Source organism: Mobula hypostoma, chromosome 26 (assembly GCF_963921235.1).
Source record: "Mobula hypostoma chromosome 26, sMobHyp1.1, whole genome shotgun sequence".
NCBI classification, from domain to species: domain Eukaryota; kingdom Metazoa; phylum Chordata; class Chondrichthyes; order Myliobatiformes; family Myliobatidae; genus Mobula; species Mobula hypostoma.
This window is the reverse complement of record NC_086122.1, coordinates 25,390,910-25,415,067: the sequence shown is the minus strand read 5'-3', so window position 1 is coordinate 25,415,067 and position 24,158 is coordinate 25,390,910. Positions and strand designations below refer to the sequence as shown.

The window sequence follows — 24,158 nt, the reverse complement described above, 5'->3', positions numbered from 1 at the left end:
AAGTTATTATTTTAATCAGTACATAGATTACTGTGCATTTACTGTATGTTATCAGCTTTATGGGTACAGTATGTGGATCTTTATAGCTGTTATGTTTGCTGTAGCTAAAGCAGTGTCCTTTACCTGGAAGTAGGCTGTGTTATCTTTCACATGTTGCTCCACACAGCAGCACAGCTGCCTGATCCAGAGCCACTGTGTCTGAAGTGCTGCACTGTACGCCTTGAAAGTGATAAAGAGCAGCTTAATTAGAAATGGCACCTTTTAAAGTTCCCTATGTGAGTTTTCGATTTTAAAAGCGCAGTCTGTATTATTTGTTAAAATATTAGAGAAGAATGGATACGTCTTCATCATAGGCATCAATTCACTCTCCCGGTTAGAACTTGCGATAGGATGCAACATCACATTCTCAAGCCACCACAAAACAATTCACAACTATATTTTGGAACATTATCATTCCTATAGAGGAGCTTGTGGAACTTAGCAAGTTCTTACAAAGATAAAACAGCTGAGGAATCAATTTGTCTGTTTCCCCTTTCTCTGCCTCCTATACCCAAATCATCTCTACCCCAAACAACAGGAATTCTGCAAATGCTGGAAATTCAAGCAACACACATAAAAGTTGCTGGTGAACGCAGCAGGCCAGGCAGCATCTCTAGGAAGAGGTGCAGTCGACGTTTCAGGCCGAGACCCTTTCATCTCTACCCCATCTTTTTTTTTGCTCTTTTTGCACTACTTAATTTTTTAAGATACATTTCTTATTGTAATTTATAGTTTTTTTTAAACTTGGGTACTGCAATATACTGTTGCTGCAAAATAACATATTTTACAACAGATGCAAGTGATAGTAAACCTGGTTTTGATCTTTCCAAAGATAACTGTTAAGTAACTTGCTTATAGTTTTGAGCTTTCCATCCCCACATCCTAGAATACATCCTCAAAACCTGGATTAGTATTTGAATATATGACCATCAGAAAATTTACTAACTGCAGATCATTATGGGATCAATACTGGGAATGTTGGCCAGGAAGAAGACTATACAATCTTGAAGATTTGAAGAATATTGAAGAGACAGCTTTAGCATTGTCTTTCCACTAGTTTATTCATATTCATTATTGAAAATACATCAAAAGTACACCTATATCATCCTTATTTTCGCTATGAACCAGGGGTTCCCAACCTTTCTTTTAATGCCATGGACCAATACCATTAAACAACAAGTCCATGGACCCCAGGTTGGGAACCTCTGTTCTAAATCTTGAAAGCACCACACTTATTTAAAAGATGTCTCTCTGTCCCTGCCCCCAAAACACCTACAATGTTATTACGTTAGCATGGTTAACAGGACCCAGGATCAATCATTTATAATTAACATTATTCCCTGATAATTAACTTAATATTGCATTTCAGTAAGCAGAGTTAATCCTTCCAGAATTCCTGTCTGATATCCCGATAATGGCTTTGGAAATTTGGACACTCAATGGACAGCAGGTGAGCACAAATTTGAGGCTGTGGATTTAATTGTTACTCAGGAGATTGTGAAGGTAATGCTACAACTATCATGAATTTTAAGTCTAACTTGAGGCAGCACAATTATTCTGTAATTTAATTACATAATAAACTGAATAAGAGAATACAAAGGCCAACTTCATTCAGTCATGAAATTAAAATTCAATAATCATTTATCAAACTTAACAAATCAGTTCGACAAACTACCTCAACCGTCTGCCGGGCTGGATGGTTCTCCAGTGAGAGCTGTTCTCCTGTCTCCTGGTGGGATTTGATAACCACCTGTTTTTGCTCCAGTTCTTTCTTCAGTTCCTACAGAATATAGGGCAAGATTTATTTTTAACTAGATTTCAGTCAATTGCTCCAATAGTCATATTAATTATCCAGTTGAATAAGGACGGAATACAAATCACTAAGTAACAAAACTTCTGTGATTATCAATAACAACAATTAGGATAATATCATGGAATTTGTCATCAGGCTCAACAAATGTAAAGAACACGTTCGAGTTAATTTTCCATTAGTTAACCAGACTGTAAATCTTCTCTAATATTCAAATTAACTTTGCCAGACCCAAACCAATTTCCCCCACAAAGCGTGTGGTGGTTTCCAATAAGTCACTACTTCATTTCTGTGAAGTTAGTAACTCTAATAAACTATATTATCACTAGAGATAGTTAACAGTCTTTTTCAACTCAGTTTCAATGAATAAGTAGAATGACTCATTTGGGAGGACTGAATCTGTTGGCTCAATTTCAGCTTTTCACTTTTGTTTGGAAATAGGTGCGAGTTAACTACCTAAGTACAGGTTTAAAAAAATTCATTTGTCTCCATATTTGAGACACACTTTCTTTTTACCCGGAATCATATGTTATTTTCGTCTAATAAGATCATAGGTCCTAGCCCAGATCAAGGGAGAAAGAAATCCAAACCAGACTGGTGAACACCATTCTCTAACCTGCTATTAATAATTTACACAATAGAGGATCATCTATAAATTTGCTGAAGATGAACCATTGTTGGCAGAATTTCAGATGCTAACAAAAGGGCGTACTGGACAAGATGTACCAGTTAGGTGAGTGGTGTCGCAGCAACAACCTTACATTCAACGTCAGCGAAAACAAAGAGCTGATTGTGGACTTCAGAAAGGGTAAGACGAGGGAACATATACCATTGCCATTGAGGGTTCAGAAGAAGCGAGAGTCAGCAATTTCAAGTTCCTGAGTGTCAGTATCTCTGAAAACCTAATCTGGATGCAACATGTTGATGCAGCTACAAATAAGGCAAAACAGCAATTATATTTCATTAGGAGTTCGAAGAGATGTGGTTTGTCAACTAAAATACTCGGAAACTTCTACAAATGTACCGTGGAGAACAACCTGACTGGCTGCATCACCATCTGGTATTGGGGGGGGGGGGCTACTACACAAGAAAGAAATAAGCTGCAGAAACTTGTAAAAATTAGTCAGCTCCATCATGGGTACTAGCCTTCAATCGTATCCAAACCACCTTCGAGCAGTGGTGCCTTAGGGAGCGGCGTCCATCATTTAGGATCCCCACCACCCAGGACATACTTTCTTCTCACTGTTACCATCAGGTAGGAGGTACAGAAGCCTGAAGGCAAACCCTCAGCAATTCAGGAACAGCTTCTTCCCCTCTGCCATCCGATTTTTAAATGAACATTGAACCCATGAACACTACTTTATTATTTCTATTTTTGCACTACTTATTTTAACTATTTAATAGGCATATATACTTAATGTAATTCAGTTTTTTCTCTATGAATTTATTTATCATGTATTTCATTCGTCTGCTGCTGTAAAGTTCATAAATTTCACAACATATGCTGGTGATATTAAACCTGGTTCTCATGCCTGTCTATTCAGACGAAAATTTCAGACATACAGCATAATCATCTTTCAGCAAACAATTAAAGGAATCTAAGACAAATAGCAATTTGTAAGGGTTGTAAAAAATTGTAAGCATCTCAAGGATTATGCAATTCCAAACTTAATTGCAGCTAAAGAATAGTCAGATCAATGACAGTAGAGGCTTTGCCGCATAATTAAACAATAGCCTAAAGCAATTAGAAAAGGGTTGGAACTTCACTTAAGGTCATGAATAAACCTCTGTCTTTAAGAGTTAGGCAAGTCAGCACTTTTGTGCACGCAAACATTCACTAGTATGGCTCAAAAAGTTCTCCTTCCCCACAGCTTTACACCTTACCCCAAATCTCCCCATTTACCCTTGTCAAGTCCAACATAACCCACAAAACACACAAGGGAAAATCTGCAGCTGCTGGACATTCAAGCAACAGACACAAAATGCTGGAGGAACTCAGTAAGCCAGGCAGCATCTATGGTAAAGATTACACAGTTGACGTTTCGGGCCAAGACCCTTAATCAGAACTGGAGAAAAAAGCTGAGTAAGAAGGTGGGGAGGGGAGGAAGAAATACAAAGTAGCAGGTGATAGGTGAAACGGGGGGGGGGGTGGTGAAGTAAAGAACTGGGAAGTTGATTGGTGAAAGAGATAAAGGGCTGGAGAAGGGAGAATCTGACAGAAGGCCATGGAAGAAAGAGAAGGGCTGGTAAAGAAATAAGGTGAGAGAGGAAAAGGGGAAGGGGGAATGGTGGTGGGGGGGGCACTACCAAAATGTCAAGAAATTCACATAATCCTGTTTAAAAACAAACACCTCTCATGGGCTTTCATGCGTCTACATAGGTGATGGAAGTTGCACCGTTCTAATGGATTTGCAAGTTATGATGTTAACAATGGAAAAATATTGATGCAGAATAAGATCTTGTTCAATACAACAAAGATATCCCCCCCCGCCCCCCCCCCACAACATCCTCCACTCTCTAGCTGCCAGGCACATCAGTCTACCACTTTGCATTTGTTTGCCCACTCTACCCTCATATATAGCTCCTGCCTCACTTTGAACACACCCCAGCTTCTTACCGCCGTGGTTAAAGCAACGGCCTACAGTCCAGTCTATGTCATCTGTAAACCTTGGCAGAATCTTCATCTACCCAATGATGGCAGCTCATGGAGAAAAAAGGTACTTTGCAGACAGGTCTGTAGGTCTTGGCATGCAATTTGCCAGCTGAAGTGGGTTTCATTTTAAACAGAAAACTTACAATGAAATATTCCTTCTTGGAAGAGATATTTGTATTGTTGTCACTCCAGTCATAAGCCAATTCTTCCTCCTCCTTTTCATTTAGCCAAATAAGCTCTGTGGTCACTTTCAATACAAAACTGTGCAGACTTAATAAGTGTCTCAAACGCAACCTTGACGTTTCCTGAGGAATAAAACACAGCGTTAAATATCGACCACGGACAGGGATTGACTCTTCATCTGTGTTCAATACCATAGTAAAATACTATAACTTTACAAAGTAACTGACTTGTGATGACGGAAGCAATGGCTGTGCACTGCTTTACATGGTTGCCCAGAGCTCCAGGCGCTTAGGTTCAATTCTGACTTTACACACCCACACACACACGTTCACCAGTGAATAGGCAGATATACCATGGTTGCTCTGCTCTCCTCCTGGGTCACTGTAAATCACCTCTAAGTGGAGAGCATTCTGTCTGGTTGTATCACCCTCTGGTATGAAAAACCACTGCACAGGATTGTAAAAAAGCACAGAGGGCTGTAAACTCAGCCGGCTTCATCTTAGGCACTAGACTCCCCACCACTGAGAAAATCTTCACAAGGCAATGCCTCAAAAAAGACTGCGTCCATCATTAAGGACCCCCACTACCGAGGGCATGCCCTCTTCTCACTGCCACCATCAGGGAAAAGGTACCGGAGCCTGAAGACACGCACTCAATGTTTTGGGAAAAGTTTCTTCCCCTGCACCATCAGATTTCTAAGTGGACAATGAACATTACCTGACTATTTTTGCTCACTTTTTGAATGACTTATTTAATTTTTAATTTATAGTGTATTTTACGTATTGAAGAGAGCTACCACTGCAAAGCAACAAATTTCACGACCTATGTCAGTGATAATAAACCTGATTCTGATTCTGAAGAAGAATCAAGTGGGATTTGATGGACATGCGAGAAAGAAGGTGTAGAGCTACAAGGAAACACAAGAGGAGGCACAGAAATGATGGGATTGATCTGTCAGTAGTTGGCATAGACCGGATGGGATTTTATTTTATTAAGTGCAATCGTGAACAATAGCCAGATCAGAAATGCTGATCATGTCAACTAGTTCCCAAAGAGAACTCTGATAGGCCAATCAGATGGTTCACTGCTGCTCAGCAATAGAACACAAACAAAAATCATATGTACAATTAAAAAAACATTAAAAAAAAGTAGAAATACTGGTCATGATGATCATGATGAAGTCTGCTAGACAGAGACATTTATACACATGCTGTCCTCCATAATTCAAAGAGATTGAAGGCTGAGGTTGCAGGGTGACAAAACGTGGCAGGAGCACTTGAAACTAAAAACTAATCCCTACCGGGAGAAAACAGCAACTGTTCTTTACACACTGTTCTCCAGCAGTTTAAGGACTAAGTCCAGCCGGAACATAATTCACAAGGTCTCTTGAAAGTCTGGTATTAACCCTACCTGCCAACAACCAAGCATTGTCATCCTGGTTCCCTTCATTATAGCTTATGAAGAAGCATGTGACTTCCCCCCCAGAGATGAGAGGTGTTTGTGCACTCGACCCTTGAAGGCTTGGACCCCATCGTCGCAGATGTTTCCAACCACAGCATCTGGAAGGCTGTTCCAAATTCTGATAGCTCAGTGAAGGAAGCTTCTATCCAGTGTGTAGGTTCTCGCATCAGGCATAGAAACAGCGTGAGCAGGCATAGATAAACCTGATCACGTGGTGCGCCGTCACTCAGGAGATGAAGGCAGCATGGTGCGAAGGTCTGCAGGGCTGTGGCTGGTGTGCATTTTGTATAGCACAATAGCTGCAGCAACCTGTCGTCTGTGGTGTAAGCTACTGATGGCTAGCTTCTCACGAGCTGTGGCTTCATCTACACCTATAATCCTGAGAGCCTTTCTTTGAATGGAATCAAGCTGGCTGAGGACACTCTGTGAGGCATCCATCCATGATAAGCAGGCATACTCCATGATGATTCATACCTGGGCGTTGTAAATAATCTCCTTCTGTATCTTAATAAACTGAAGTTGCATACCTCAAGCAATTATAAAATGTTCATGACAAAACACAACTACACTTATTCAAAGAACTTAAAGTGTAATTGAAAGTTCCTTTTCAACAACACGTTTGAGCATGGAACTTATGCTTTCAAATATTTAAAAATAATGCTTCTGTCTATTGTTGCTCACATCTTTTTGGCTGGGGCAGAGTGGAAATGACTTGACAGCTTTTGTTAGAGCAAAAAGAGGTTCATTTCCATTTCTCCTCTTCAGTAAGAGTGCAATTGCGCAAATGGGTAAAATTCATTACTTTTTTTTTTAAAACCGTAACTATAAAGATACTTTTGTGTAGAAACTGACTTTAACGTGCCGCAGAGTTTTAAGTAGAGGCTAGGACTAATAGAATTGCATTGTATAGTTTAAGGGAGTCAAGGATCGGTCTGCTTTGTTTCGTTGAAGATGTGCCTCAAAACAATCAGTACAGTTTTTAACCAAAAGGTCATTCAACTGAAAAACGTTTACTTCTGTTGTGGTTTAATTTAACTATTTTAAAATACAGGATTTGATTAGACAACTGAAAGTTTTCAATACTTATGCACAATATTTTATTAATTTTGGTGCCCATAATAGAGTGCATTATAAAGTTATAAAGAAAACAATTAATTACTTCAGATGATTAACTTACCAGCAGCTTGAGGTATTGTACTTCCAGTTTACTTAATGTATCTGAATAACTAGTCTTGAAGTTTGAAGAGATTTGACCCTGTAACAAGCAAGTATATTTGTACAGATGAAAGATTTTAAGATTTCTGTAAAAAATTATGTCAAGAACCAAATTTAAACAGCCTGCAAACACATTAAACCATATTCATAGCAATGGCCAGGATTTTTTTTTGGAGGAAAAGGTGTGATGTTTCAAAGCATTAGTGTTACTCTATAGTGAGTAATATGGTTAAGAGTTGGTAAACTTAAACAGCTGGAGAATTATAGCAACAGCGAAAATTAAGATTTGAATTAATTATGTGATTGTAAGAAACACTGTTTCCAAAATAGTAATGCATAATAGAAAAAGACTTACTTCATAAATTTTAGCTTCTTTTAGGCTAGAATCCAGTTCTTCCACAGCAGTGTGGATAGTCCTGTGTGCTTCAAGGTGCTTTTCCACACTAGGTAAGTCAGTGCCCCACTCAGCTCGATCAAGTCTTACCTGCAGAAGCAAACCATGCATTATTAAACCTACACCATTCCAGCACTGGAAATGCTTTTATGCTTTACTGAGACCTGCCAATATTGCTTTGGTGCATCCAATGCTCGTAAGAGACTAAGAAGGAAGTTGGCAGAAAGGTGCTACTGATTCTAATACAATCTGTCCTCCAAACAAGAGTCTTTCTAATTGGAGTGGTAGCATGAAAATCATGAAGATAACTGATACCATTAGAAAAATGTCCATTGGTTGACATATATGCACACTAACAGGAAATGTATTCCAACAGAAAAAAGTATTGTTCGACTTACAGTGACCCCTAAACTTTCATGTGACTAATAAATAGGATGGTGTTTGTGCATTGGGACAGCGCACTCAAAAACAAGCTGGCAAGTTTTTAAAATGACATTTTGTGAAATTTGAGCGTATGTTTTTGCAACATGAACAACTTGATAGAACAGTGATTGATGACACTAGCCAAAGGAATGCCCAAAGAACCTGTTCAAAATTTATTAACAATTTCCAGAACAGAAACAGAGTCACGAATGGGAAACGAAACCTGAATTCCTTTCTTATTGAGTTTTAATTTTTAATGTGCAGCCTGCACTGTATATCCTTCTGATCTTGGTATATCATCAAACTCCTTATGTAGAAATACAATTCTAATTTTAATGGAGATTTGTAAATGTCTCCTTTCCAGAGAATGAAAAGATACAGTACTGTGCAAAAGTCTTAGGCACATATATATAGTTAGGGGGTCTAAGACGGTTGCACACTACAGTATTTGTCAATGTGCAGCAGACAATGAGTTTGTAAATCCGGCAGGAGCAAAGGATGTTGGGAATGGAGTGCTGTGGGACATGTGGCAGAGAAGGAGTGTCAGGGAGGGTAGGGGGTGGTGTGGGTGCAGACACCTCCAGTCCTGAGACAGCAGGCAAGGTCATTTGATTCCATACAATTGGAATGTTCCTCTGGTGCTTCCTGCGCCCTCCTCTCTCCTTTCCCCTTCTCCCAACCATGATCCCCCTCTTCCAGCCCCCTTCCCCCTCTCAGTCCACAATATCAGAATCAGGTATATCATCAATCACATATGAAATGAAACTCGTTTCTTCTGCAGCAGCAGTACAGTTTAATACATAAAATTACTTCAATACTATGCACATGTCTTAGGCACCCTAGCTATATCTACATGCCTAAGACTCTTGCACAGTACTGTCTGATTATTCTTGAATAGCGCTGTGGCATGACCATAGCACAGAAAGGGTTAAAAAGTGGATGAGATGATTTAGGAATAATCCAAAATACAGCTTTATTTAAAAATTGTGAAGTTCTTCATAAACAGTTTCTAACTACGAATTATGAGAAATTGCTACTTAAAGGTGTAGTACTCAGCATACGTTTGTTTAAATGGAAATACGTTCAGTACCTGTACTTCCTCCACCCAGGCCAAAAGCTCATAGACGAATCGCAGGCTCCCTTCATCTTGCGTTGAAGAGAGTGCAATCAATTCTGACCTTGTCATGGGTTTTTTAAATCCTGTGAGAGAGGTGATGTGCAAATTGCTGGAACCAACATCAGTTGTTAAGTCAGTGGCAGTCAGGTTCAAAGGCTGTAAGTGGTCTGCTGTGGAGATGAAATGTCCTTTTCTATACAAGTTGGTGCACTCCAGCCTCAACGTCACCAGTTCATCCTGCAGTTTAATGATTCTGTAAGAAAGATGTAAAACATGCAGGAGTCTTCAAGAGTTTATGAAAGAGAATACACAACTTTATACTGGGACATACAATTCAGCAGGTACATTGCACCTACAGGCTGATGAGAAGGAAATTAAAGATTTATAATCTTTTGAGTACAAGTCATTCACTTATCAGTCTTAAATGGACATTCCATTTTCCTGAAACTAAGTTCCCAACTTCTTCTCAAATCCTTTCAGCATATTGTATGCCACATCTGGATCATTTCACATACTTAAATCTCAAATCTTAAATAATGGGAGGTAAATTCTATTGAGCTACTTTTAGTAGGATAACTTACTCCACACAGAAATCAGTACTGTTTGCTAATACATCCTCCCTCTGCTTCTCAGACCAAATTTTTCTTCTTTTAAAAATGAGTTTCATTCATTAAAACATCTACGGTGGATTCCGGTTAATTGGCCCATCGTTTAATCAGGCAGCGGCTTATTTGGGACAACATTGAAAGAACAAAAATTTATTGAGAAAATAGCTGGAATTCTCTTTATTTCAGACACTATGCTGCTTAATTGAGACAGGAGACTGTCACTGTAAGGTTTCTCACTGTCATCAGTCATGCGCTTGTCATCTGGCCATTAGACACTACACCGTCCTTAGAGCAAACATTTTTTAAATAGCGTCAGTTGCATGTGTTTGTGTTTAAAAAGCAGCGATTTCTTTTTGCCACTGATAGTTGGTTAGAAATAAGCAGTAATATAACTCAGAACTGTTTTGCTCATTGCGGTTTCAAGCATTTAGACTCGGAACAGAAATAGCAGGGAGTGAAAATGCAATGATTTCATTACTTCACCAAGTTAGGAACTACAGAGAAGTTAAGAACTACTTCTGGTAAGATGGTGGCTTGCTCAGATGCAGCGGCTTCTACAGGACCAACCAAAGGTGTTATTGTCTCTTTTGTATGTATTTGTTACAACTGTAAGATCTTGCTCGACATTAAGAACTTACAAGTACTGCAAGGTCTACCCCATCAGCAAGTTGCTTCGTTGGTGGAGAAGCTGAAGGAGCCAGGCTTGGTGCAGGTCGTGCTGCTGCCTGCATCTGAGAGGCATCAGTGCATGAAGGTGGTGTGCAGTCTAACAACAGTGTCTTAATTGCTTTTCTTGTGATTGCAAGACCCAGTTGGACATTGGCAATGTGGAACGCTGCAGGTTTGATTCACTGTTTTATTGGCGAACAATGGGCAGCTGAATAGCCTCACGTGTAGCGAGGACTAGTCCTGAAATGGTGGTGTTGCCTGTTTACAGCTATCAAGGAGAGAGACATCTGAGGCAGTATGCTCACCATGGATGGTGTGGTCCACGCTGGAGTTGATGCTGCCCTCCAGTGGTCACTTGGCAGAAGACAAGATATATTGCGTTCGACTGCAGACTGCTGCAAAATTCATGGACTTGGGGACTTCGGCTTTTATTTGTGCGACTGTATGTTATTGCTATCTTATATGTGCTATGTGTGACTTGTGTATGACTCTTGGTGCTGTGTTTTGCACCTTGGCCCGGAGTAACGCTATTTCATTTGGCTGTATTCATGGGTATTCATGTATGGTTGAATGACAATTAAAGTTGAATTTGAACTTGAAGGTATCGACAATCATCTTGAATGTTACAATGAAAATGAAGGTTTGGAAGATGCAATCGTCGAAAGCATTGTTTGAAGGCAGACTACTACCTGCACTTGATGTCTGTGCTGAGTTTGTTCATTTACAGTCAACCAAAAGGACACAGCAGCGTGACAGTTGCCCGTTGTATCTGACGATGACAGTGAAACCTGTGCAGGAGAGTTTTTAAAGTGGAAAAGCCGTTGCACGGGTACAGCTCCATTCTCACGACCTCAGAATTCTGGGTCCAGTGGTATGAATAGTCATCACAAACTGCTATCTTCTTTGGTTGTAGTGAATAACTGCGACTTCTGATGTGCCTTAACGTGCCCTTCGCTTTCCACAAAGTGTTGCCGAACCACTTTCTTGGCCTTTGGATCTCATTTGCTGGAGCTGACTTCACATGCTAGGACAGGCAATGCCCCTATTTCCCTGGAATGTGAGGCCTGCCAATTGCACTCACCTGGTCTAACTCGCCTGTCGGGGCAGTGAACCAGGGCATGGCCACCGTCGCAAGCAAGCAACTACTTGGAGCCACAGGTGAGAGCTGAATGCCCGGTGGGGACCAAAAGTGAGTGAGCTGCCCCGGAATAGACACAACAAGCCTTTCACTAGAGGTGCTACCCCTCCCTGGACACCACATATATGGCAGTGCACACCAGATGAATTCCTCCACTGTTAACTATTAGGAAGAAACACACAGTTTTATAGTACTGTAGTAGCATTGGTAATGTTCTAATTTGTTCTGTATTCAACTGGACTACAATAATCTGTGTTACTGTACACTATTGATCTCTTCATTACAGAGTTACACCTGTTGGACATGTGTATAAATCTAGCCTATTAATATTTACCTTAAAAAATGGTCCTTTGGGCTGAAAGGGAAAATGGATCAGCCATGACAAAATGGCGGAGCAGACTCGATGGGTCAAACAGCCTAATTCTGCTCCTAAGTACAAAATAATCTGCAGATGCTGGGATCAAAGCAACACTGACAACGCGCTGGAGGAACTCAGCAGGTCGGGCAGCATCAGTGGAAACGATGAGTCGATGTTTCGGGTCGGAACCCTTCGTCAGGACTGAACAGGGAATCTTTCCAACCCTCCCCCACCTTCTTTATAGGGCCTCTGCCCCTTCCCTCTTCACTCCTGACGAAGGGTTCCGGCCCGAAACGTCAACTCGTCGTTTCCACTGATGGTGCCTGACCTGCTGAGTTCCTCCAGCGTGTTGTGAGTGTTGTTCTGCTCCTAAGTCTTATGATTATGATCTAAATGTATCAGGATCAATTCCAAGAACTTTTAGATTTGTAGCTGGAATCATCTTGTGAGTTGGGCAGGCTCAGATTTTCCCACTGGAATTTAGAAGAGCAAAATCATTTAATTCTAACATATAAGGTCCTGAGAAACCATGACAGGGTGGCTGTGGAGAAGATGCTTCCTCTTGTGGGAGAAGGTAGAGCGAGGAGCCACCATTTAAAAAGCAAGAGATCATCCACAAGCCAAATGAGGAGAAATTTAACTCTCAGCTGTCCTTTCCAAGGGTCATGAGGCTTGTGAATTTTCTTTCTCAAAGAGCAGAAGCAGAGCTTTTGAATATTTTTAAGACAGTATTAGATAAAACAGATAAGCAAAGGCTTGGAAAGAACCATCTGCAATGTGGGAATGTGAATCCGAGGTGACCATCATCTTACTGAATAGTGGAACAGACCCAATGACCTATTCTTGCTCCTAATTCACACCTTCTTTTGTAAAAAGAGCTACAGAAAATATATAGTACTAAAGGAATATTTTGGGAAGAAGGAGGATAATAGTAAATAAATAACCATTATGTTAAATGATTAATTTGCTTTAATTCAATGGCTCTTTACAATGAAGAATGAAGTCTAGAAGGACATCAATCACAATTGTGTTCCATATTGAAATGTGGAATCAGGTGATCTAAACTGAATTGTATTCCAGTGAATGGACATGACTGTTTCAATGTTCCAGCTGTTAATTCACAATTACTTGATTTTGTGACATTAAGCATACTCATCAATACAGGAGTAATGAGGATATCAGTGTCAAAAAGAAATACATGTTTACTCTTACCTCATAACAATCTGTTCCACCTGATAGTACTTCTCATCTCGGAGAATCTGTACATCGATTTGTAGCTGTCGTATTATTCGTTCACACTCTTCTAGGTACATGACCACTTCTGTTTCATACTGAAACTGCTGACTTGATTCTAAATGAGCATTATCCTGAAAAAAGAAATTCAATTTCATACATGTCAACATAAATCCACTAATTGCTGGGCAGAATTACCCCCAGCTCTCTTTGCAATTGATATCTTTACTTACAGCCTGCAGGGTATTTTTGGCCAATGTTAACTTTTCCTCACAGTTTAAAGCTCCATTTTGGATTTTGTTGGCAATCTGCAGTAGTAGTTCCAGCCTTGAATAGAATTTAAAACAGAAGAAATTTATTTCAATTTATGGAGGGGCCGTGAAATTCACTACTGGTGTAGCGCAAGATTCACAAGTTAATTTGGAAGCTCTTCAGTATTAATAGTATTCAGAAATGCTGATGCCCCATTCTGTATACTCTGTTATGTTCTGAATTTCATATATAAATGTATTTGTTTCAGATTTGAATATTTGCAACTTTAAATGAATTATCAAGATGATCCATTGTTGCAATTGTATATTTCACTGTTGAAAAATCTGCGTTCTAAACACTCCAATTCCTTTTGTGCTTGTCACTGATACTGTGAACGTTTCTAATACTAAGTTAAGTTTTCACTTTAAAGGAAGATGGTCAGAATTTAATGATGATCAAGAAATGACTTTGCTGAAAGTACTAATAGAAGGTTAAATATTTCCATGGCTAACTCAGTCAAGAATAGTGTGAAAATGTCTTTCTAGCCAATTATGTCCACCTAGTCATTAAAATACAAAAGCAAACCTTTCTACTGCAGGTCGGAGGGCTTTCTCTCGATCTAGCATTTCAATGATCAGTCTTCCCCATTCTTCTTCCACATCATTGGGGTGGTAACCTTGGGGAAGCAAAATTCGACCAAACTCGATCCAAACCTAGGAGAAAAATAGGTATGTATAGAAAAACATCCAATATGATTTATTCCAAAACTTCACCCTCAATTATGTTGATCAGAACATCTGCAAGATGCAGGAGACATGACGATTATGTATCCTGCTTTCTGGCCCTACGTCCTTAAAGGGACAGCTATAAACCATCACCTTGTTCTTCAAATTTGGCAATAATTATTAGTTCAGGAAATCTCGATAAAATGTTGGAGTAAAATAGTGATAAGCTAATATACTGAGAGGATCTGAGAAATATTTGGAAGTAATTGATGTATATAATCAATGACATAAGTGACTAGTATATTCATTTGATTACAGTATCATATTCATATAATATACAAATATCATACAATACAGTATTATCAATATCATTACATTTATATAATCAATGACCCTTCCCAGGTTATAACAAGGTTCAGCTCCTGTTCACAAGACAGTAACGACACCTCCTGGCAATAGAGTTAAATCAAACTTAGGCCAACCATGGTCAGTGCAGAGGTAAACCACGGTATTTCACTCAATCAGATATCGCCGCAAACACAGCAGAGATGCAGCAGTTGGCAAATCTATTCTGCCAGTCCCAAAATAGTCTTTCATATGCACAGGCTGTGCACGTGGCTAATGACAACTTGAAGTGGACCTGCACCTTGTACACAATAAAGAACCTATACAGGAAAATCCAAACATATACAAATTGAAATGCAAACTCTAATAGAGGAGAATTCATCCCTTAACCTCGGTGCCAATAGATTATGCCCTCTAAAATACATTATGAAAAATCTTCAAATACTTATTTTGTGCTGTTGTGAGTTAGAGGAAGCAGGTGACTGCCAATAATCCACATTAAGTTCACAGCCAGCTTTTAGCCGTGACTTTAGTTCATCCGCATTCCCACCTGAACTACTCACTCGCACAACTCATGCATCCTCTGGCTCCCCCAACTGGCAGGTTGACAACATTACCCAAATGACGTTACCCAACTTATTCAGTTCCATGAATGAGAATCAAACTCTCTACTTCAGTCAGCCCCCTGATTTATACTCAGATCAGTTTCTAGTACTGAATGTCTTACCTCAAGCAATTTATATAAATGCTGTATCTGTGACTTTTCTACTTCTTTTGCTGGTAATTCAGTTTCTTTAAAATGTACATATTCATTATAAAGTGCCTGCGTGGAAGAAAACAGAGGAGGCATTCAGTCCAAGGAGCAAAGTCTTCACTTGTTTATTAAATGATAAAACATGAAATTTTGTTGAATAAAACAGGTCATTGATATACAGCATGGAAACAGGCCTTTCAGCCCAACTTATCAATGCTAACAAGGTGCCTACCTGCGCTGGTCCCATTTGTCTGCATTTCACCCATTATCCCAATAAAAATTTTCTATCTATGTACCTGTCCAAAATGTTTTTCTAATCATTGTAATTGAACCTTCCTTGACCAGTTCCTCTGACAGTTTGTTCTATAAGCCCAGCATCCAAAGATGCTCCACAGGTCCCCTTTAAATCTCGTCTTCCCCACCTCCTTCACCTTAACTCCAAGCACTCTAATGTTACGACTTCCCTACCCTGCAAAAAATGTTTGTGGCCTGGCCATTCACCCTACCTATGTCCCTCATGATTTTATAAACCTCTTTAAGGTCACCTCTACACTTCAGAGGGAAAAAAAAACCTGCAGTCTATTCAGTCTCACCTTATAACTCAAGACGTGCAGTTCTGGCATCATCGTTGTGTATCTTTTCTGCACCCGTTCCAGCTGAATGACAACCTTTCTATAGCTAGGTGACCAGAATGGTGCACAATACTCCAGGTGCAGTTCCACTAACATCAAGTACAGTTGCAACATGGTGCCCTAGCTCTCGTTCTCAGTACAATGACGAATGCACGCCCAGTGCCTTCTTCTCCACACTGTCTACCTGCATTGCCACTTTCAGGGGACTACGCACTTTTGCCCATGGTTCTGTTTAAATCTATTACATTTTCTTTAGTTCCTCTACTATGGCTCCCTAGGGCCAAAGGATGCAACTCCCTGCGCTGTAATCTTCAGTCCTCGGTCCCGTATCTACAACTATGGTTCCAATATCTGGAAATTCTCGAATTAAAATCCAGAGTAAAATTTAATATCAAAGTATGTATGTGTTACCACATGCTGGCTTGAAATTTATTTTCTTGCAGACATTTACAGGAAAAACGAAGAAATGCAGTAGAATTTACAAAAAAACTATAGATATACAAGGACAGACCAACAATCAATGTGCAAAAGATGACAAACTGTGCAAATAAAAAGTCAAATTGTGAACCTGAGCTGTAAAGGGACTGTGAAAGTGAGCTTGAAGGTTGTAGAATCAATTCAGAGTTCAAGTCGGTTCAGGAGCCTGCTGATTGCAGGGTAATAATTGCTCCTGAACCTGGTGGTGTGGGACCTAAGGCTTCTGCATGGCAGAAGTGAAAAGAGAGCATGGCCTGGATGGTGAGGGTCTTTGATGATGGATGCTGCTTTATTATGGTAGCACTCTACGTAACTGTGCTCACTGGTGGTGGGGGGGACTTTGCCGGTGAAGGACTGACCTGTATTCACCAATCTAAATCATTTCATTGGCATTAATTCACTTGGCTGCAGAAAGAATGAACTTGGGAGATAAATAACTTTGTTGTGTGTATGAAAGCTGGAAAGAGTAAATGACATAATATTAATTTTATATTTACAGATAATCGATCAGAAGAAAATGTAGCCAAAATTTCACTAAACTGTTACCAGGATTAAATACAAGATCTTTGATTATTCATTTTGCTGTAAATAACAAAGCAAGATAATATAGAGTGATCACCTTAAGTTCTACAGGATTGTGTGGAAAAGCTTTATCAGACATTAGTGTGATGTGCTGCCTGATCCACTGGAAGAGGTAGTTTATTTTATTCTGGTATTCCTGCCATTTCGAGTCAACCTCCTGGATAGTAACAGAGTAACAATAATCAGAAAAACAAGTTTAAATAACAACTGAAAAATTCACAATATCCAAGATAACAGTTTAGTTACAACATAAATGCAATAACAAGAAGTCTGGTGTACTTAAGCATTGAAACAAAACTGTTTCAAAACTTTTGAGACAAAGGTCAAGTTTGTCTTAAGCATATTCGATTTTCCTGTAAAACTAGTGCATAGAGTCTTGTCCCCTGGAGAACTAAAACTGCAACAAATCTTAATATTTGGTTTCCCCATATATTTTTAGATTTTATTTGAAACTTCTGTTACTAAATTACATATAAGAAAAACAACTTTACAAAATTAATGCAATAATCTGCTGCACATAAACCATATGTTTAATGCTAACACATTTCCGGACTAGAAATTCATAGTTCTTTATGTTAAAAGCAAACTGCACAACAACTTGCCCAGCAATTGATGAAATTGAACCGAGGTTTGATGATAGTAGGATGGCTGATACACATCTTTATAAATATCCAGAAATCATGAAATGAAAAAGAAAGCTGGTAGCTTGAGTTGGCTGCTTTTTGAACGGCTGTTTGCCAAACCTGGAGGTTAGGTCTCAAACGAGTCACCACCAGAGTATGTCACCTCAATTGGTGACAAAATGTTTGCGACCTAACCTCCAGGCTCAGTGAACCCTAAAAACAAATGCCAAGAAATCATATCATAAATGACCACATATTCATTTATTCACTTGCCCACAAAGGAAGCAAACAGGCTAAATGGGACAGTGGCAACATGGATATGACACTGGTTAACAGAAAACAGAGAACAAAAGTGAAGTTGTTTATTGGACTGGGGGGAAAATCTGCAATGGTATTCTCCTGGGCTAGTATTAGGACTCTTCCTGAGACTTCTTAATGTGATGATCTTGTGGATATGAGAAAAACAGTTCATTTCTTGAAAGAGGCAGAAAATGGAAAATTAATTAACAGTGAAAAAAGTAGCAGAGTCAAAGAAAGTATAGTTAGCAAATGATAGATGAAATTTAATTTTAAAAGAATTCAAAATATATATACATAGATATATTTAGACAATAAATATACTGAGGGGCAAAATAAACTAAATTAAATAATTTTATAAACACAAGAAAATCTGCAGATGCTGGAAATCCAAGCAACACACACAGAACACTGGAGGAACTCAGCAGGCCAGGCAGCACCTATGGAAAACAGTAAACAGTCCACGTTTCGGGCCGAGACCCTTCTTCAGGTCTAAAATTAAATAATTTTTTAGATGGAATAGAGAATTGGAGATACATATGCACATAAGCTCTGGATGGAAATAGGGTAAGTGAATATATTACAGTTTGTTTGGGCTTCTGAGAAAAACTTACTTTAATAAGCAGCTGATAAAATAAGTTCAACTATCACACATACATCAGGCCAACATATAAATATTGTACATAATAAAAATATTTCAGTTTTTAATAACTGCCCATTGCTGTCCAGGGATGTATGACATCCACTAGAGTGAATATGAATATGGATATTCCAAACTTTCTCAGCAATGCTTGTCAGCATTTCATGACTGCAGTCCTCATTAAATGCAGTGAGTACTTTCCTGCAGTCCTCTAACAATTACACTGGAGAATCTATTCCTGAGCCTACTCCAGATTTTAATAAAGTACCAATAATTGGGAATGTGAGAGTGAAAATATCTGTTTTAAAGCTATTGTAAATTATATATTTTTTTCAATAAAGTGACAAATTCTAGCTGAATATACCCCTGACTCATTGTGAGAAACACTAGCTCTCTCATGGTACCTATACCCAAAACTGCTTCAGCATACACATATAACCATGCTAAAGTATAAAAATGTGAATCCTTACATTTGCACTAATACCTTCACCACCTTCTGGGACCTTGGGGAATGATTCATAAATAGAGGAGACATAAGTGAGCACAGACTTCTCATCGGGAGATGGAACATCAACATCTGTAAAAACAAGTCTATGTTAATACAAATATCGTAAGTGATTTTTTTTCATAAATCCAAAAGATTCATGTTTTGTATCAAAACATTTTTACAAGTAATGAACGTAAGAACAGGAGTAGGCCATCAGCCCTTCAAGAAGAACATGGTTGATCTTTGGCCTCAACACCTTCTGACCACATTTCCATTTTTTTTTTAAATGCCCTGATATTTAAAAATGAATTGATCTTGTTTTGAATAGCTGAGCCATTAGAGTTCTCAAGGGTAGGGAACTTCTGAGATTCATCATTACTGCATAAAGAGATTTCTCTCTAACTTGAGAAAACAGGCAGTGCACACTGCTGTTGAAAGAAGGCCCCGACACACACACAGACACACAGTCTGATAATAAAAGTAACATATATTATTGATTAGAATATAATTGGCCAGATTAGTCAGTTTGAGTCATGGTGAAATACTGAGTATAAGAGCTGAAGTGTCATGTTCTAGTTATGTAAAATACTGGTTAGACCAGACTCAGAGTACGAGCTATAGTTCTGGGTGCCACCCATGGAAGGATGAGATATCAATAGGGAAGGTACAGAAGAGAGTCACCAGGATGTTATCTGGAATGGAGGTCTAAGGTTATAAGGAAAGATTGGATCAAGTGTATTTACTCTCATTGTAATGCTGGAGGCTGATGGGTTTAGGAAATTATAGAGAAGCCCAGGTAGGATGGTTAGTTAGAAGCTTTCTCCCAGGACAGTGGAACTTAAAACGAAGGACGCAGGTGTAAGGTGAGAGAAGTTTAAAGGAAATCTGAATGTGCTGAATGTTAGTTAGTGGAGGCAGATACTGTAGCAATGTTTAGATGACAGTGGATAGGAAAGGCGTAGAGGGAAATGGGTCAAATGTGGACAGATGGGATTAGTGTCGACAGGGATTACAGTTGGCATGGACAAAGTGAGCCATAAGGTTCCGTTCCTGTGTTGCCTGTTTCTATGATATCCTTTTCTGTCTCTTCATCCCCTTTTCAGGAGGTTCCTCAGGATAAAGGAGGTGGCTACATCTAAGAAAGTAGAGATTACTACATGGCATCTCGTGAAAGAATGGAGGAAAGTTTGCTGCTGCAGGACAGGTGGCTTCAAATGCAAATAGTCATTATCTGAGACTTTTACAGCAGGAAGGGCATTTGGCACCTACTAGCCATTCCTGAATTCTGTAGACACAAACTGTTTCAGAGCCATAAATGTAATGTTGCAGTTATCAGCAAACACTCCCACTTCTGAACATATAATGGGGAAAAAAAAGGGAGTCATTGGTGAAACAGTTGAAGGTGGTTGATCCAAGGACAATGCCCTGAGGGTGGATTTCCATCAGTGACAATCAAGGTACCAACACTACAGCGATGTGTTGGGGCTGGGATGACCGACTTCCAGACACAGTCATCTTCCTTTGACGAGATACTGCAGGGCACCAATTATTGCATATTTTCCTCTTGGGGACCATGGACTTCAATTGTACAAGCGCTATAATACAATCTTAAACCTTGCAAGAAATGATTTTGAAAAGGGTCACTACTAAAATCATCGAATATTACTGAATAGAAAGATACTAAAATTACTTCAAGATTCCTTTAGAGATAAAGCACTGAACCTTTGGTCAAAAATCAAGCATAGATGGCCAATATCTACCAAATTAAGTAGAGGACAGATAGTCCTCTTGTTTGCGGTTTACCTTCTGGATCCAATAGTCGTGTAACACCAAGTGCTTCAGCAACTGCAAAAGCTTGTTCCAGATTCTCTTGATTGCTTTGAATTGAAACTTTCTCCATATCTATGAGGTCTGGTCTGTAAAGGAAAGCATCCAACTGAGCTTCAATGCACTAAGCTCATTGTATAAAACATATTAAGCCTTTCAATCGATTTGATGCATATCGAAAACTGCAAATCAGATCCAAAATTTAAGCAGCAGTTGCATCCACAAAGTAAAATATTGTTTTTATACCGGGAAACTGAAGTTTTCAAAATGGGTCCACAAATTATTCACATCTTTTTCCCCTACTCCCAAAACAGATACAAGGAGAATTCTTTATCAACACAGAGGGTCACGCAAGTGAGGAACTCACTCATGAAAGACATGTTGAGTCAGAAATGTCGAAAGAGCTCAAATGTGCACTTGAAGTGGTGTAACCACAAAAGTCTCATCTCAGGGCTGGAAGTGGGTTAGGCCACGTTTTTCCACAGCCAGAAAATGCATTTTGAATTAAATAGCAAACTCTTCTATGTTTAAAATATGTAAATGCAAAGCAATTTGCCACTGTTTTCTAAATAAACCTGTGATTGTGATAAACTGCTTTGCCTTTACATACAGTACTTTAAACAAAGAACTGGTTATTATTTAACTCAAAATGCATTTGCTGGCTGTGGAAAAACATGTGGCCTGAACCACTGCTAGCTCTGATTTGAGATTTTTGTGGTTACACCACTTCAAGTGCACATTTGAGCTCTTTCTACATTTCTGACTCAACATGTCTTTCATGAGTGAGTTCCTCACTTGTATGACCTTCCCTGTTGAAAAAGAATTCTCCTTATACCTCTGTTTCATTTTTTCAGCCACATACTTTAAAAACCATGCACACAGTTTCCTGATATCTGTTCTCTGGGAAATGGGAGTTCTCCTATCCACCCTATTTAGGCTCTTTATAATTTTATGCACTTCAATGAAATATACAACCCTATCTTCTTCCACTGCTAAAATACCTCAGTCCTGGAATATCCTGCAAATCTCTTCTCTAACCTGGTGAAAGTACTGTAGCCATGGTCTAACTTTTATTTTATATATAATCATTACAAATCCCTTTTTTAATCTTCAACAGATAAACGATTAAACAAAAGTTGTTTCATTTAAATTTTCAAGATTGTACAAAATTAGGGCATGCAGCATCTGACCACATACTATTAAAGATTTTATATAGCCATCTGTAAAAAGATTTAAAAAAACAAAACCGTCCTTGATATAATCCAGCATTCATTTGACTGGGCATTTTATATATTTGAACAAAGGTTGAATAATCAAATATTCAAAGTTTTTATTAGTTACTGGCATGGATGAAATAAAGACTTTCAATAATTAACGATGGATTCTTTTTTGTTTGAGCCTATGAAGTTAAATCAGCATTTACCAATAAAAAATTGAATCCTGCCAAGCCCTTTATACTGCTTCAGCATAACTCCTTTGCTATTTTATTGCATATATGCTAATAAAGAAAAAAAATCTTATTGAACCTTATCACCTTCCACTTTATGGCATCTCCATTAACTTAAGTCCAAGGTTCCTCAGTGTTCCTGCCCTCCTCACTGTTCCAACAATCATAGTAGATCAGGCCCACCGCTTGCACTCGCTTCACTCTTGCCATGTGACCTAACTTCATGACCAATCAGCTAGGAGACCCAGCTGTCAAAGATCTTATCAAACAGTTAAAGTGTATTGAAAATCAGACCCTTACAAATACTTAAATTGGAAGAAATTTTTTAATCATTATAAATTAGCAAAGGTAAAGTAAATTTAAATAAAACCACCTATCTGCCCTCATTTTGTCTATTCAGTCAGCGTCTCTTTTTAAATGAACAGTTTTGTAGCTCATAGCAACCCAGCCTGGTGAAAATTAAGAGGCTAAACGTGTCGGCTACTCTCTGACACAAGTGCAGAAGTCAGGGAACAGGTAATCCATTGCAGAGAGTTCTCCATACAACTCTCAGACAGAGAAAAGCACCTTTCAGCATAACGTGATCACCCTACGCTCTCCGCAGATCCAAACCCCTGTACTCCTCTGCCTTGAGTATTAGGTAAGCCCATTGTCTCTGCCTGCTCTTGCCCCACTGAACTCATGTCCACATGCATTGAAAGCTTCTTTGGATTGAATTCTAATAGACACTTTGCTTTTTGCCCACCAATAGCTCCCTGCAGTTCATAGCTTCTGTGGAAACCACTGTTTTTTTAATAATACTTTTTATAAAATTTGTACATTTTTCTAACAAACTCATATTTTTCCACAGTATGTGGTGGTTCATCCCTACTCACTGGCAGAAAGCAGTATAGCAGCTAAACTAACAGTTTATCACCTTTCTCGCTTTTCACTGGCTAATTATCTGCACATCACTCACATGATGTAATTGTTTTAATTACGTAGCCTATTAACTAGTTTATTCATATCCAAGGCATTTTCCTCATCTTATTATAAAAGCGATGGATCTTTCAGAGGTGCCATCTTGGCCTCTCTATTCCTTTTGTCTTCAGATCCATTCACCTTTCAGCATTGTTTCTCAGCTCTTTATATGTTTTTATTGTAAAATAAACTGATATCTTAGAATTAAGATGCTCGCCATTCCTGACTCCCAGAAGAACACTAAGGATCGAATATAAATGGAGATCCAACAGTTCATTTGGCAAAATCAATCGCACATCCAACATCTGAATCAATGCAAACTTGAATAGCCAGGTGCTAAACTGAAAAACCGGATCTCAATGATTATAGTTATTACAACCTGGCTCATAATGTAAATAGGTATAATCTACAGCATCAGTACGGTCAACGTCTAAAGCTGGCCAGTGGTGTAATGGCATCAGCACCAGACTTCGAGGCAAGTGGTCCCCGGTTCGAATCCGGTCGGCTGCTTGAGCACACTTTCCTTGAGCGTTGAGCTAACAAAAATGTTGAAGCAGCAGCTGAGGCCCTGCCCAATGCACCACAGGGCGCAAAAAGGAACACAAATGTCTAAAGAGCAAACGTGTAAGTTGTCTGTAAAATCTCAAATCCACATTGAAGTTAAAGCAACTTTGAAAATAACACAGAATTTACACTTTATTGCACATACACACTAGACACGGGCATTTATTTTCATTGAGGTCCAGTTAAGTCAGATCAGCCACTATCTAAATGAGTGGCAGAATGAGCTCAGAAACCTCAAGGAATTA

At 39.0% G+C, this 24,158-nt stretch overlaps 1 protein-coding gene across 24 annotated transcripts in view; it reads right to left on the bottom strand.

The window, feature by feature from the left end:
- Positions 1 to 24,158, bottom strand: part of macf1a (microtubule actin crosslinking factor 1a) — a 599,766-nt gene that overhangs the window by 270,122 nt on the left and 305,486 nt on the right. For all 24 annotated transcript variants that reach the window (XM_063033725.1, XM_063033724.1, XM_063033713.1 and 21 more), the window contains 13 exons: positions 20,919 to 21,031; positions 19,099 to 19,205; positions 17,106 to 17,225; positions 15,351 to 15,446; positions 14,139 to 14,266; positions 13,535 to 13,628; positions 13,281 to 13,435; positions 9,269 to 9,548; positions 7,717 to 7,845; positions 7,324 to 7,401; positions 4,646 to 4,807; positions 1,715 to 1,819; positions 124 to 219 (listed from right to left, as the gene is read on the bottom strand). In XM_063033725.1, coding sequence (XP_062889795.1) covers positions 124 to 219; positions 1,715 to 1,819; positions 4,646 to 4,807; positions 7,324 to 7,401; positions 7,717 to 7,845; positions 9,269 to 9,548; positions 13,281 to 13,435; positions 13,535 to 13,628; positions 14,139 to 14,266; positions 15,351 to 15,446; positions 17,106 to 17,225; positions 19,099 to 19,205; positions 20,919 to 21,031 — 1,663 coding nt within the window. The remainder of the gene's footprint in view (positions 1 to 123; positions 220 to 1,714; positions 1,820 to 4,645; positions 4,808 to 7,323; positions 7,402 to 7,716; positions 7,846 to 9,268; positions 9,549 to 13,280; positions 13,436 to 13,534; positions 13,629 to 14,138; positions 14,267 to 15,350; positions 15,447 to 17,105; positions 17,226 to 19,098; positions 19,206 to 20,918; positions 21,032 to 24,158) is intronic.